Below are 16,411 nucleotides of genomic sequence, written 5' to 3' on the forward strand. Positions count from 1 at the left end.
TTCTTGACAATGTTATATGTGACCTGACGAGCCTAAACATGACATTCTGATTAATATTACATTTGTGGAATATGAGTTAAGCAGCAAAATCCAGCATTATTTATCCATCTAAGGGGGCGGCCATTTTGCCACTTGCTGTCGACTAAAGATTATATCACAGTTGCTCAGGGCTCAGGCAACGACCAATCACAGCTCACCTGTTTTCGGAAGCTGACCTGTGATTGGTTGTTACCTGAGACCTGAGCAAATTTGATGTCATTTTTACTTGACAACAAGTGCCAAAATGGTCACCCCCTTAGATGGGTAAATAATGATGGATTTTGCTGCAAAAGTCATATTCCACAAATGTAATATTAATCGGAATGTCATGTTTAGACTAGTCAGGTCACATATAACATATTATTGTCAAGAATTTTGGGGGGGGGGGGGTTGACTTCCCCTTTAATACAGCTTTGTAATAACACAGTGAGGCTACGCATCTGATTCATTTTAATTGACTTGACTTTTATTGCGGAATCTGGGGGATTAATGTATTCTTACCTGGAAGATCTTTTTCTCTCCTTTATGTTTGATGTACTCTTTGGGAAGAAACTCTTTTAAACTGTGATGAACAAAGGTCAACATGAATTAGACAAAATGTATCTAAACAAAGTTCAATATAATATGACTCACTCTAAGAATCCAGGTTTGTGTTTAGACTCGATGTGGTCACCAAACTGGATCTGACACTGATAACCAGCAAACTCACAGGCCTTATCAAAAGAGACTGGATGAGACCCATTTAGAATGTCATCACGGGCCTGTTTACATCAACACACAGATGCGCAAACACATTAGTTAACCCTTTAGTCAACATCAAGTAATGCATATGAAAGCACTTCACTACTGTATTGTATCCTGTGAGCTTTGTGTGCAATCTTGTCCCTTCTCCTGTCATAATTGCAAGATTAATTATCCCTTCACCACAATTTCGCAATGTTCTAGACAGTAATAATTAGGGCTGTGAATGAATCAATGGTGAAATGAGATTCAAGGTGGTGCCGAAAAGCACTGAATCAAAATTGTCCTACTTGGATCATAAAGAATCTTATAATATTGCTGCATGTGTTGTCACTTGAATGGGGAGCTCAATATGTATGATATAGGTATGTGGGGAGTGTGCATGTGGCATGTGTAGCGAGGCGGGCTCTGCGGCTTTTGAGACTGCGGAAGTGTATGCGCAAGTATCTAATGAGCATTGTGGGTGTGACAATCAGTGGTACTTTAGATTTAGATAAAATATTAAGCAGTACATTCATTGAAGCCCATCTTAGGCAGTGTATCCACACCTCTGTCATTAGTTTGCTGTCAACCTCTGACTGACTATGTCACACATGGCAATGAAGGGTGCTAGCCAACTTCCACCCGAGAGAAACTGTCTCTCCCGCTAGCTAGCCATCTTAGCTATTGACAGAGTCTACGTAACAAGTCAAAATGGCAGTCTTATGTGGCATTCGAGGAAGGTTTAAAGTTGGATTTATCCCACTCGCAATATCCCAGTTCCACCTTCAAAGTTTTCAAGGCAAATGTAAACAACAAAGATGACTGATTCCGATAAATTGTTTGTTGTTGGTTTACAAATCACGTTGTGTCACGTAAACATTCCCATCCATCCAGCCAGCCAGCCATTTTCTTAACCGCTTATTCCTCACAAGGGTCTCATATATCTCTTCTATTTACATTTTGCCTCATATGCTTTGAAGTCGGAACTGACAGTCCAAGTGGGATAAATCCGATTTCCTATTTTCCTTGATTGCAGCATTTTTTTCAGTGAAAAGACGCTCTCCGCTCATTGAAAAGCATTGGACTTTGGATCGTTGTAATTTGATTTGTGATAAATATTTTGATATGAAAATGTGATGAAATGCTGTTTGACTACTTTAACAATATGCCTGGTTTGTATACTAGTCACAGGCAAAACGCAAAACAATATGCTATGGAAATGAAGCGTTGGCATTACGGAAATAGCAGAAATGTCCGGATGTTTGGAATTATCAATAGGATGCAGTTGGTCCGTGGCAATTAAGATTAATTATCTACAACACCAACAGACGCAATAACTGCTCCGTATTTTACCTTTGGCCACCATGCGCACAAGATCTTGGTTAAGGTAAAGCAGTAATTTAAATTAAAAAGATACACTTTTAAAGATTAAAATCTAATAAAGTTTTCAAATGAGTGTAATGTCATGCTTTGTAAAAGCATTGGGCATATAAGCGCACAACATTTACCATAAGTAACCCATTCAAATACATTCGCTGTCATCAACACAAACAGAGAATTGGGATTTTGGATAAGAGTTAATAATAAACACAGCTTAAAGAGCTACAAGAGAGGCGTGTAAATCAGAGGATCGGGAAAAAAACTATTTATTACAACATTTGTGAAAATGGTAAGCACTTCAAAAGTGGTTAAAGGCAGGAGTGTGATTCGTGTACCTGTACATAGAGAAGGTTGAGCTGTACGGGGTCTCGGGAGTCAACATTCTGATCTGAATAAAAAAACTTCCTCCTCAGCAACAACGTTTCTGTCTCCTCAACACCTTGTTCCCTCAAAGTCCGCCCGTGGTCCAACCAGTTTACTGTGGAAAACAACTTCAGTTTAAGATAAAGTATTCAACATCAGTAAACTGTAAGTAATTTAAAATAGTAGTAAATTAGAAACTTGGATCCATTACATTTTCTATAATCAGTCATTTTTAACATTAAAATGAATTAGATGTTGAAAGAGAGATCATGTCATACATTCATCATCTGTATGGAGCTTCTGCTTTAATTTCTCCATCTTCTTGTCATCTCTGAGCAATGTTTTGTCTCTTTTAAGGGTGCCTGTGGTCTCCTCCTTCTTCTCCTCACCAATGTCTCGCACAAGCGAGTACTCGTCATAGTTAGTAATGCCTGAAATGACAAAACTTTCAACGTAGAGTAGGAATTTTTGGGACTCAAAGCTGTTATTTCATGTGTGAGTCGTGCAACATAGCTGACCTATTCGGGCACAGATGGTCATGAGCATGTCACTGACAATCTTGGAATCATCCACCATGACAGTCTTCACAGTGCCATCCAGCATACGGATCTTTAGAGGCCTCTGCTTTTTCTTGTACTCCAGAGTGTCCTGACAGACAAAATGTTATTTGAGTGGATGTGAACATTTCTGAAAAAGCCTGCGGAGCATAGACTTCAGAATACAAACCCAATTCCCAAAAAGTTGGGACACTATACAAATTGTGAATAAAAACTGAATGCAATTATGTGGAAGTGCCAAATTTCAATATTTTGTTCAGAATAGAACATAGATGACAGGTCAAAAGTTTAAACTAAGAAAATGTATCATTTTAAGGGAAAAATATGTTGATTGTAAATTTCATGGTGCCAACAAATCTAAAAAAAAGTTAGACAGGTAGCAATAAGAGGCTGGAAAAGTCAATTGCACAGAAAGATAGTGGAGAAATATCAGAAAGGTGTTTACCAGCGAAAAATTGCAGAAAGTTTGAAGTAATTATCATCTACAGTGCATAACATAATCCAAAGATTCAGAGAATCTGGAACAATCTCTGTGTGTAAGGGTCAAGGCCGAAAAATCATACTGGATGCCCATGATCTTCGGGCCCTTAAACGGCACTGCACCGCAAACAGGAATGCTTACTGTAAGGGAAATCACAGAAAGGGCTCAGCAATACTTCCAGAAAACATTGTGGGTGAACACAATCCACCATGCCAGCCGCCGTTGCCAGATGAAACTCTACAGTACAAAGAAGAAGCCATTTCTAAAGCAGATCAAGAAGCGCAGGCGTTTCTCTGGGCCAGGGGTCATTTAAAATGGAGTGTGGCAAAATGGAAACCTGTTTTGTGGTCAGACGAATCACGATTCGAAGTTCTTTGTGGAAAACTGAGGCGCTATTGACCATTTGCCCCGACGTCACGTGATCATGTGACTGCCCTATGACGGACGGTGGAAGGAAATGATTGTTGAATGGAAGTGGATGTGACCCGTAGCGACTTAATGACTTAGCGACAGCTATTTTACAAATTAAAAGTTATTATTGCCCATAGAACCATGGAATCTACTACTTCAACCGAAGTTCGCCTGTCAGTCGAAGTGGCACATTAAGTCAGGACTCATAGAGCGCGATATTTACTTTAGTTGGAGATCGCTAGTTTGAAAACAGCCCTTACCTTCTGTTTTTACCAAGTTAATCAAATCGTCGACTTTGCCGGAATTCACAGCACACGAACTATATCATTATGTAGTCAATGCCGTCTCTTCTCCTTACACCGGGGCTGATTCAAAAGCTTGTCGCTGGCTGAGTCTCTGGGACGAGATGCTACGCTCACACCGGGGGACAATATACCTCCTAATGTAAAGGTAAAACTTGTTTATCATGCTAACTAACTTATTTTTACACAGTCCGTTCTATATTGAAACGTTGTGATGATGTTATGTTACTATGTTTACTGGCATGGAATAAATGTGTAAATTGTAGTGGCAAGCTATGCAGTAATTTCATGAATATGACTCCGGCTCCAGAGTGAAAAACTCCAAGCACAAAGATGAAATCCCCATTATTAAACAGTCAATACTTAATGCACTTAATAGATTTGAAGAAGGTGCATTTTAAAACTAAGCTGTGTTTGTGCAGTTGGAGTCGTCGCTAACTATCTGGCTCGTTAATGTGATTTGAAACACGCAATTCAACACCTCTGTTACAATCTTTTTTAGAGTGTACGTTTATTAGTAAAATGTATGAACATTTATCTACTAATAACAACATTTATCTACTAACCTCACAAAAAATGATCGCTGCAAATCCGTGAATACTTTGTGGGCTGCCAGTTCTTTCTGTTGATTGCTGCTATCAATCGACATATTTTGTCTTCATTAGTGGGTATGCGATAAAAAGCAACATTTGGTTTACTCCTTTGTCTGTCTGTACAACCGACCGCCCAGCAAGATATGACCATTTTATAAGATAATTGATTAGATAAAGGACTTAACGCTGTACGAGATTAAATGGTTACAATACAGGCAAGTGGCTCTTTTGCCGTCCAGTGTCCCCGAGGGGGTGTTCCCATGAGGGCTGTGACGTCACGTGCAAAAGGTCAATATAATACTGACTAAAGAGGACAAGGACAACCCAAGTTGTTATCAGCACTCAGTTTATAAACCTGCATCTGTGATCGTATAGGGTTGCATGAGTGCGTGTGGCATGGGCAGCTTCCACATCTGGAAAGGCATCGTCGATGCAGAAAGGTATATTCAGATTCGAGAACAACATATGCTCCCATCCAGGCATCATCACTTTTTGAGAAGATCTTGCATTTCTCAAAACGATAATGCCAGACCACATCCAGCACCAATTACAACATCATGGCTGCATAGGAAAAGGATTCAAGTATTGAAATGGCGCATCATAGAGGGGAAGGTGCAACAAAGAAAGCCCAAGACAGTTGAACAGTTAGAGAGACACGTGTTAGACAAGAATGGGACAGCATTCCTATTTCTAAACTTGAGAAACTTGTCTCCTCGATCCCCAGACGTTTGAAGACTGTTGTAAGAAGAAGAGGGGATGCCTCACAGTGGTGAAAATGGCCTTGTCCCAACTTTTTTGTTTGTTTGTTGACACCATAGAATTTACATTTGACCTGTTCTCTATGCTCTATTCTGAATAAAATATAAAAATGTGGCACTTCCACATAATTTCATTCCGTTTTTATTCACAATTTGTATAGTGTCCCAACTTTTTGGGAATTGGGTTTGTATTTTAAGATCACCAATATGTAAATGATTCTCTGATTCAGAAAAAGTGAAAAGCTTAAATAAAATCAACAAAACTTAAGAGATACAAAATTCTAACTGAGTATAAATGTTTGCCTTTTTCTATACAGTACATATCTAAATTACAGATTGCTGTAAAAACAGGTTTGTATTATATTGATTGTTAAATAAATTTGTCACTAGTGTTAAATAGATTAATCAATAGAATCTTGAAACAATTGAGACTAAATGGAATATACTAGCAACCAGCAGTCACAATAGTTAATCAGTCTTAAGTAGTAAGTCTACTGTATATCTATATTGACCAAAGCTATGGAAAGTCCTCTGAGCAGCATTGTTCTGCTCAACACAAATATATAATCAAACGGAAGATTTAGAAAGACATTCACATGTGAAAAAATACATAAAATGCTGATGCCTTGAGATTCAGGTCTAATTTCATGACCATGCTTGTAACTCAAAACAGTTATCGTCAATCATCCTTCATCTTCTACAACTGTGCAGAAAATTGCTGTAATATTATTGTCATCATTTGTAGAAGATAAATATGTTGTAATATCATAGAATAATATTGTTATATTAGCTGTCGACATGTTGCTCCATCAATTGGGTTCAAATATCCAATGCTTAAAGTGTCATATCAATGCAAACCATCAGCATGTCAATGGCATTTTCTATTATATTTTTGCATTAAGCTAGCGGCGAACATCTGTAGGCAATGTTGTTGGGTTGTTTTAAATAACGTGCAATTCTCTTCCCTTTATGTTTAGTTTTACAGTATATTTCAACTGGGAGTGGTATTTAAAAGCCTGAAGCCTCTTTTGTCATAAATTATTCACCATTTACCAAACCAGTGCACTGAGTTCACTGCCACCATGCGGTGCTCGTATCTCGCTCGCAAGTTAAAGAGAAAACAAATTGGCCAAAGCTTGTATTTCAAAAACTTTTAAGTCATGTTACTCTTACCTCAAGGCAATACTGTTTCAATTACTTAACTGATCATGAATTTTCCCCATAGTTGTCACAGACATTTTGTCAAGTGTGTTACTAGTCTTATTGATGCTGCAGTGTTTGATGTCATCGAGTCAAAACATTTTTCTTTTGAAATTAATTTAAAACGTAGTGCTAAGCGTTCCTAAAATAATGATGCTGTGATACATGTTTATTTGAGATAACTGTACATTAAGCTGAAAAAGTCCCTGTAATTTTTTCGAATGCCCATAAAGTAGACCAGTGTAGATTGTCTTTTTTCCTTTTTAGGATTGACTCACCCCATTCCTCAACATGTAGTAGTCTAGAGCTTTTCCAGCCTCCAGCCAAATGCCTTTTTTTGGGTCTTCATCAGAGAGAAACAGTCCATAGTCATTGGCTGCAAAAAAGAGCAACAATGATTCATTTTTTCAATGGTGTTTCTGCCCTAAATGTCCATCAATCAGAGGTGGCAAATCCAGGTCCAGAAAGTAAAAACCCTGCCACACTTCGGCTTTAGCCCCTAAAGCTAGCTAGCATCTTTAAAAAAAACAACAACAAAAATTTAAGTCATTGAACACCTAAAATTGTTGAATAAGTGAGGAATAAAGCAAGGTTATCTTTAAAAAAAAATTCTCCCCAATATTTCTTAAAAATTGAGGGGGATAAAACAGCAAATAGGTGAATCCATAGGGACAGAACCACAAGCATGTAGAGCACTTACTGTATACTATACATTGGTGGAACATTTCAATTATGGGTAATGTTGGTCTCCTGGTCAGAGCAAATAAATAAAGTAAGTAAATACGTAAATTATCAAGCACATTATCTGGAGTGACAGCCACAAATACAGCTTGTGTCCTTCTATTGTAATTTTGAATGGGACATAAACAGACACGTGCCAGCGTTTAATGCAATGTCAAAAGATACTGTAGTCACTAGCGCCCGGCCGATGAAATCAGCCAAATACAGCCCTTTAAACATTGGCCAAACTCATCGGCTAGGTTTGCTGACTGTTTTTACCTTTATGTACTGCAATTCAAAACAAATATTCTTTTAAATTAATCATCTGATTATTTCATCTGTATTTTTTTCTGCCAAAAATTGGCATCAGCCTAAAAAAAATCCATTAGTCCCGACTCCCTTGTAGTCACGCTAAATATACTTATAAATACAATGCAACTTCCTTTTAAGGGCATTAATGAAAAGAGGAGACAAAAATACACATACATGCCCTATAATAACAAAGGCATGAAACTAATTTGGGTTTATCAGCAAAATGATCACAAACATTGCAAACTGCTAATTGTCTCTACTGAAGGGTGTGGCTTCCCATTGATTGTGATCTTGTAAATGAATGAAGGAAAATACCAACAACATCTGATCAAAGATCTGCAGTCAATTTTACATTCTTGCGCATTTTGAACAGATTTTTTTTTATATACATTGATGAAATAAAGGGTGGAGTAGGCCTGCAAGCCAACTGCATACTGGTCATCACTATTCATGGGTTCTCTTTAATCACTCCCAGTGTGTGTAATGTGTGCGCGTGTATGCATGCATAAAGACAAAAAACTCACGCTGTCCAAGTTGTGCCTCTGTAACTCTCTCCTTGATGATGCGGCAGGCATCATACACCATGGTGGAGGGCTCAAACTGCATGGTCTTGACGACATTGCCCACACCAATCTTTAGTGACAAGGCCACCATGATGTCTGTTCGCACGTCCTCCCAACCCACACCTAAATGAGAACAAATGAGAAAAAACTAAAGTCCAATAAGTATAGCAGAACAATTAGAAGAGATTTGACCCTTTTGAAATCTTTGAATCAACATTCTGGGTCAGTTAATGATTTTAGAGCGGCTCTATTAAACTACATTCCAATTTCCAATTTATTGTTTTCAAGGACGCCCCTTCAGAAGTAACATCTAATTTTCAACGGGATCCTTTCAACAAATATGAGCTCAATTTTCAGCTAGGAGTACAATTCAGCGGTGAAGAGACTCACAGGAGGAAACTGTTGCAGATTGAAACAGTTGTTATTTTTGTTTTACATAAACAAGATCTTAATTTCAACTGTAGTTTTCCCAATGTCAGAAAAATACATGGTTATATTGTCAACAAAAAAAAATCCGAATTATTTATATTATTGTGGCAACGTGTTCCTGTTAAAACTATTCTGTCACTTTACAAACCACATAAAGTTGGGTAAAATGAGAAACTTTTGTCAGATGACTTAGGATCCGGAATACAAGGTACTGAAAGTTTTCACAGAAGAATACAGTAGTATACTAAAGTGGTACAAAAATATACTGTTTTAGTATTTAGGTTCAAGACAATGTCAACTTCACTTAAGTACCTAATGGTTAATGATTATGCTTTATTTGTTGGATGGTTGTTCTCAGTTGTTGATGTTTTAGTCCATTTCATAATGTTATTATATATGTCTTACGTCCAGACCTTACAAATCACTTACACATAAATTTTATTTGAGTATCACCATTTTTGGAATTGTTTGTATTGAAATCAAGTTTACAATTTACCCTTCATGTTTGAATTGTATTTAAAAAATGTAACTCATTCACTCCCAGCCATTTTCACTGAAGCAACCCCCTTCGCTTCAGGCTGTTTTACTGGATTTTGACTGATTTTGCAAGGCCCACAGAATATTGCGTTCTATTGCTATAAAAACATGGAACATACCAAAAGAAAGATTAGTCTCTTCTTTCATCAGGAAAAAAAAAGTATGTTTCTATCTGTTTCGGTTTTGCAGCAATTAGCATTAGAATATAGCTAAGTTTTGTCATTATTCACAAATCTGTTTAAAACACTGGGAAAACGAACCTTTTTGCAACATGGACCTGGTTGATCTCTTATACTCTGCTACCACCTGCTGGCCGTTTTTGTAATAAGTACCATTGCTTGGAGCGTTCTCTTCAGTTCAGAGGCTGCACCAAAGCGCTATATGCTATATGAGCATCTGTATGCTCTGGCATAAAAAAAACATTAAACGTATAAATAGGTTTTTGGGACCACGGCACTATTTAAAATAAAAAAAAATTATACGTTTTGGGGAGAAAATAAGTATTTCTGACTTGTTTAAAGTTGTGCTAAAGTGCTGTTTGAATAGAGACAATTAGGAGACAGCATTTTCTTTTAGAAACTGGAACATTGTTTCTCAAATGGGGCCGGGTACGTGTACCCCTGGGGGTAGGTGAAGGCACTCCAGGGGGTACGTGAGATTTAATAATAATAATAATAATAATAAATTAATTAATTGATTCAAACAATTAAAACATAGCATCCACGCAAAACTAATTTAAAAATAATGACTAAATTATGCAAATGTTTCAGTAAAATTTAAGTTAATAAAATAAATGTTATTCAAATTCATTGCCCTAAAAAACAAAAACTGAGTCTCCCATAGCAAAATGTTTCAACCCAACCTGTCATATGTCCCCTAGCATCACCTGTCAATCATTTCAAAACTTCATTTAAATTTAAGATGATTTTTTTTTAACAGATCTCTATAGTGATTTATTAGAACAGATCTTTGCTATGATCCCAAAGAACAGTTAATTGTAATAATTTTTATGTGCACAAAATCTATCATTAATTAAATAATTTCTCTCTTTTTTTTGTAATTGCTTTTTATTTCCCAAAAGTTCAATAGATGAATGAAATAGGGTTCCAAAGTTTAATAAACTAGACCATGATGGCACAACACTCTATTGTAAGTCTATTCTGTTCGTCAACCAAAAATGATTTGCGCTTATTAGGGGGTACTTGGGAAAAAAAAATTCACAGGGGGTACATAAATGGAAAAAAGGTTGAGAACCACTGGTCTGGAAGTTTCATGTTAGCGCTGCGTCAGTGAGTGGCAGCATCGTGACAGCATTGAGAGAAAGCAATGCGATATGTGTTGCCACCAGAGTTCACATGGATCGAATGTCACAACACAGACGCCCTGACACCCTCAGCCTCACATCCTGTTCTCTTAGAATCACTTCTTGCTACAATTACTATATTCTCCCTTGATGTTTTATGATGTGGTAGGGGTGTAGCTATGGAGAAAATTACGGAATTTTCTTTTCTAACATTTAGTGAGTTTAATCCACCACTCTGATTCCAAATTTCATTTCGGAAATTTCAGCTTCTCAACTTGTCATTTGACATATTTCCTTTTTTAGGCTAAAATGTTATGAGTGCCAGTACCTGTAAACTGTACAGCTGATGAACTCTGGCTTTCTTCTTCTCCCTGAATGTAAAGAATAAAAACAGTTTGCAATCATTTGTTTCAGCTGACGCATTTTCTACAGTGCTTGATGTGCAATAAAAAGTTTTTGAGAGTCTCTCTTTGCTCTTCAGTCAGTAACTTCAAGAACTACTCCTCCTCACTTAGTCATGACATCATTTCCTGTTTTAAAAAGCCTTTCTATGCCATAAAAGGGCATTCCAGCAGTCTACACACCCCCAGTTATGATTCAGCTGGAAGCGGCGTATCCTGTGTGCTGTGTCTTTAAAGACATCTTGAGGAGCCGAGGAAAAGTTCAAAAATAGCTTTTACATGTGTTGTGAGAATACAATTTTGAACCTATTTTATTGCAAAGACAAAGTGTGTCTACTCTTACAGTTTATTATTATTATTATTATTATAAGTTAATTTTTTTAATAAAGAGAGTAGCAAAAAAAGTATTTAGATTCACTAAAACCACAATGGTCACTGAAATGTGAATGTGGTTAAATGAAAGAAAAACTAACTTTGTTTCAGGATACTGTTTTTGTAATTTGCTGCACAGTAGGATAGTGGTAATTGATGCTTTGAATAAGAATAAGCTAGACTATAAGGAAGAGAATCATTTTGAGTGACAAAATAAAACGCTGATCAACATTTAGCCATTACAAACGAAATCAAAAGTGAACATACACAGACGTGCATACACGCTATAGCTTCAGCAACCTTCTAGCTGCAAACTGTAAAATAGGCATATTTAAATAACCATATCACGCATAGTGTGCTTCCCTCGACTGGATGTGTATGTGTGTGCGTGTGTGCATGTGTGTGCATGTGTGGTGTAGTACTATACATAAGCATCCACTGTACACTACCGCTCTACTTTATGTCAGTCTTGCCCAAGTCTGGTAACACTCAAATTATCCTTCATATGACCCTAGGAGATTTAAAATACCTGCAGACTGCTTTACTGAAATGAATCATGGAAAATTGAGACAACGTGGAACATCAAAATTTCCGCAGAGTCATCAGCAGTGTTTACAAGCCTTTTTGTTCACTTCCTTTGTTCGGTTAGCCTTCCTTCCGTAACATAGGAATAGTAATCTTGTCACTTGTCACACTTCAGTCCATATTCGTTGTATCTGCATCACTCAGAAACATTTCACCCTCACATATCCAGTAAGACTGCCTGAACAAGCGGAACTGTCCGTCAGCATTGGCAGAGGGATAGAACTTATCTTTTCTGCCAGAAAAAAAAAAAAACTTTAAAAACTGCTCATCTGCATTGATAAGCTTCCAACTAGGAAATTATATTTAAAATAGCCGATGCGTACAGTGCACATATGCTAATTTACTGTACACTCACAATCACACCTATGGACAATTTGGAGTGCTCAATTAACCTGCCATGCATGTCTTTGGAATGTGGGAGGAAACCGGAGTACCCGGAGAAAACCCACGCAAGCACGGGGAGAACATGCAAACTCAAACCAGGAAGGACGAACCCCGGACTTGATCTCACGTCCTCTGCACTGGGAGGCGGACGTGCTAACCAGTCCACCACCGTGCCGCCCGCTTTCACTTATAGACGACAAATTAATTTCGGGGTTTAAGCCAGCGAGGCACCCGCCCGCCGGACAGCCGTTATCAAGACAAAAATACAATACACACATCTTGCGTTGTACATAAACATTGAACCATATTTACAATTTCATATGTACCATGGATGAAAAAATTTGATAATGATTGCGCTAGCGACACGCGAAGCTTGCCGCAAGGGTTCCGGGAAATGGGCGTATGTTACGGAGTTGCTTCTTGTATTGCTGTCGGCCAATCAGATGACAGTGACAACACAGCCCGGCTCGGCCCCAAATGCAGGGTTTTGATGTGGAACCGGGCTAATGGAAAGTGGCGTACGGTATGCTCTTTCGCTGTATTTACTGTTGTTCATCCGATTGTTTTACATTATGGACTAGAAGTCTTTTTTCATAACAATATTTTTTGTATGACTTCTGCGTTAGTTTAATGAGAGACTTGGAAATTCATATTGTCGTGTTTAGTTACATTTAAAAATATGACATCCAGTACATTTATTTTCAAAGGCTCTTTTGTTAAACAATACATTTTGTTTATTGTTCTTCTATAAAAGTGGGTCGTAGGGAAAATGCGGGCCCCAAGTTGACAACTGTTGAGAACGATTGCTATAGTACATTTCACACATTTATTGTTACGAATTTAGGGAGTAACGTTATCCAAATATCACGATACGATATTATCGTGATATTGTGGGGAGGTTGGCAATAAAAAGGTCACAATATTGTTTAAAAAAAAATACTGCTCATACTGTACTACAAAAAAAACAATATTGTGCTTTTGTACATAAAGCATATAAACAACCTACAATCTCTAATAACACTTGAGTTGATATTGAGGCACTTGCTAACGCACGTACACATCGAGTTCCTCCACATATTGACTCGGTTCACAAGCATATTATGTTCCCCTTCATCTGACCATTAGCGTTATAGAACATAGAAGGGCCAAAGCATCCCTTATGAAAATTTAACTGCACTAAAAAAAAAAAAACTAGCCACCAGTGGGTGCTAGAACTGCACAAATGGAAATCAACCTGACTTTTTTAACAGACGTGCTGCTTTTAATATCGTGACATGACCTGCTTCAGCCAAGGACAGCTGCTGAGCCAATAGTAACATCCGCTGTGTATTGTTTACAAAGTAATTCAAGATGGCGGAGGGCGGCGACCATACTGGCATAGTGGCATGGATACAGAAGAAAACTTAGAGGTAGATATTAATTATGAGCGTCTTTTAATATATTGCCAACACCACCACAATATCATGATAATTATCGTTTCGTGAGGTTCATATCATGAAAATAACGTATTGTGACATTTGGATATCGTTACGTCCCTAATAAAAAGTAGAGGACATGAGCATAGTAGAGAATAGATTCTGATGTGCAAGGACGTGCACATGTATACAAATGTATGTTACATAATCACCGCCAGTTATTAGGACGAAACTTTATCATTTCATAATTTTTCAAACAACAATAACTATTTCCATAAAAAACAAATCTGATGGGCCACAGTTTGAAGTATTCCCAGTGTTCTGTGATTGTATCACTTAAAATAATGATATCTCTTTTGGCCACACTGGAATAGAGTCATGAGACAGGCACAGTGCTGCTTATTTGGGTCACACTAAATAGTGCCTTGTCAGTGAATGCAATGTTGAGGAAAATAAGGTGAAGGGGCAACTAGTCTTAATGAAAGTATGCTAGTGTTGACAGAAGGGCAGTAGAGGTGATGAATGGCTTGCCAGAATAGTGTAAATGAGATCATATGAAAAGCATCTCTGTTTCATGTCCATCTCTGCATATGACGTGGTCGTATAGGCAGCCAGGCGGCCTGTGCTGCTGTAGCACAATCCTACAACAATCCTAAATTAGGGCAGGGCAATTGCTGGATGTAATCAATAATTTGGGGGGGTAACATGGATATATTTTTTCTTCATCTATTTTACTCTTTTAGCGGCTTCGGTAACCTGTTGACATTTATCCATGGCAAAAGTAGTCATTTATCCACACGCTGATTCACGTCAATGGTGGTAGAATCTGTTACAGTGGTGCCTTGAAGTACGAGTGACACAACTTCCGAGTTTTTCAAGGTAAGAGTCGTTGAATTTTTTATTGTATTTTTTTTGTTGCTTTGACTTGCGAGAGCTAACTTGGGATAGGATCGCTGTCTGGTGGCAGGTGCGCAACTCATTTCACAACAAGCAGTAGTTAGGCACATAACATGAATAAATATTCTTCAAAAAAAGAGGCTTAGTTCACATTGTCAAACTAAATATAAAACTAATAGAATTATACATTGTGTATTTAAAGCAACCACATAAACACCCGTACCAGAACACTAACATACGATGGGAAACTCCATAGGCACACAGGCTAAAAATGATCATCAATGTGGCAGTGCTGATACCCATTAAGCAACAGATATCTGAACACAAACAGCGCAACATCACACACGGTCAAGACAGATAATAACAACAATAATCACAAACATACATTCTTTCATCTTTTTTAATTAAGCAAATGACCTGGCATGTACCTGAAGTGCTATACATTGTTTGCAGGATTTTGTTTACATTTTCAGGGACAAAGGTTAATTTGTTTGGAAGCACATACCAGTATGTTATTTTACCCTATGTATGTTATGTTGAGTGACAGTTTTGTTGTAACATATTAATCCCAAAAGGACAATTTTGGTGGCGCATGCATGATGTAGAAAAACCTTTTTGAACGGCACTATGCCCTAAGGGTTGTGTAGTGCCACTTTCTCCAAATTTTGAATAATGTCACTGTCATTTGCTTTTGCTTCTATTGAAGGGGAAAAACATCAATTAAAATCTCAAATGAGATCTGGGGGTGGGGGTGGGGATCTAAGACTTTATTTTAAGGCTATATCACATAGCCCTATGCACACCATCTAAGTTTGAGGTAGAATGGTCAACATAAATTAGTAGACCACCGTTGAAAAGTGAACAATTATGGAGGTAAATATGGTGCAAAAGTAACTTGTACCTGTAAAAAAAAATTGGGGGTTGTATTTAAAACAAAATTGTACCTGTAGAAAAAAGTATACATTTGTATCTGTAAAAGTTGTGATTTGTACCTGTACAAAAAAAATCTTGTACCTGTACAAAAAAGTGTAAATTTGTATCTGTAAAAGTCGTGATTTGTACCTGTAGAAATGACAACTTGTAGTCAAAGAAGTCGCCACTAGGAGTCACAAGTGTTTTTTCTGCTGCTGTCCAGTCACTTGACTTTTGCACCAAATCTCTCGCTACAGATTGTGCAAAACTGATTCGTACTTGTAGAGCTCCGTGATTTGTACTCGTAGAAGAAGAGGGCGAGCTCTGGAGGATTTAGGCGGGCTAAAGCTCAACCTCATTGGTTGAGCGAACGACAGTGGGTTCAACTCAAATGACGCCACGTGTTTATCATTAATATGCACAATTCCGAAATTCCAAACAAACAGAGTAGCCCACACCAGTTTCCGTGTCATTTTGGAAGAAGAGGACGTCTCAGGCGTGAAAATTTCAACATGGTTCAATATACAACCACCGTGTGAAACAGCTTAAACGTTGGTTGACATGCAGAGCACTCAAAGTGGGCAGAAAGAAAGAAGTTTTAGTATGAAGGTAAGATTTATTGTACGATCATAGCTCGTAATCCGGTGCTAGCTAGCTCATCTCATGTTGTTAATTGTCACGAAAACTGAACACATGGAAGTCACGATTTTCATTTAAAGATTTTAAGCCTACCAGTGTAAACATACGATCAATAGCTTGTACCTGTAAAAAAAG

General features: G+C 37.7%; 1 protein-coding gene across 2 annotated transcripts in view; it reads right to left on the bottom strand.

Moving 5' to 3' along the window:
* Positions 1-16,411, bottom strand: part of tln1 (talin 1) — a 98,182-nt gene that overhangs the window by 64,316 nt on the left and 17,455 nt on the right. The window contains exons 2-9 of one of the 2 annotated variants that reach the window (XM_086096116.1): positions 11,000-11,042; positions 8,364-8,525; positions 7,086-7,183; positions 3,024-3,153; positions 2,784-2,936; positions 2,478-2,620; positions 673-800; positions 541-601 (exon numbers count right to left, since the gene is read on the bottom strand). In XM_086096116.1, the coding sequence (XP_085952242.1) occupies positions 541-601; positions 673-800; positions 2,478-2,620; positions 2,784-2,936; positions 3,024-3,153; positions 7,086-7,183; positions 8,364-8,493 (843 nt within the window). In that variant the 5' untranslated portion in view covers positions 8,494-8,525; positions 11,000-11,042. The remainder of the gene's footprint in view (positions 1-540; positions 602-672; positions 801-2,477; positions 2,621-2,783; positions 2,937-3,023; positions 3,154-7,085; positions 7,184-8,363; positions 8,526-10,999; positions 11,043-16,411) is intronic. The other variant, XM_086096117.1, reaches the window with a different exon arrangement.

The sequence above is a fragment of the Leptonotus elevatus genome, chromosome 15 (genome assembly GCF_054856555.1).
Source record: "Leptonotus elevatus isolate MCC_2025b chromosome 15, RoL_Lele_1.0, whole genome shotgun sequence".
Lineage (NCBI taxonomy): Eukaryota > Metazoa > Chordata > Actinopteri > Syngnathiformes > Syngnathidae > Leptonotus > Leptonotus elevatus.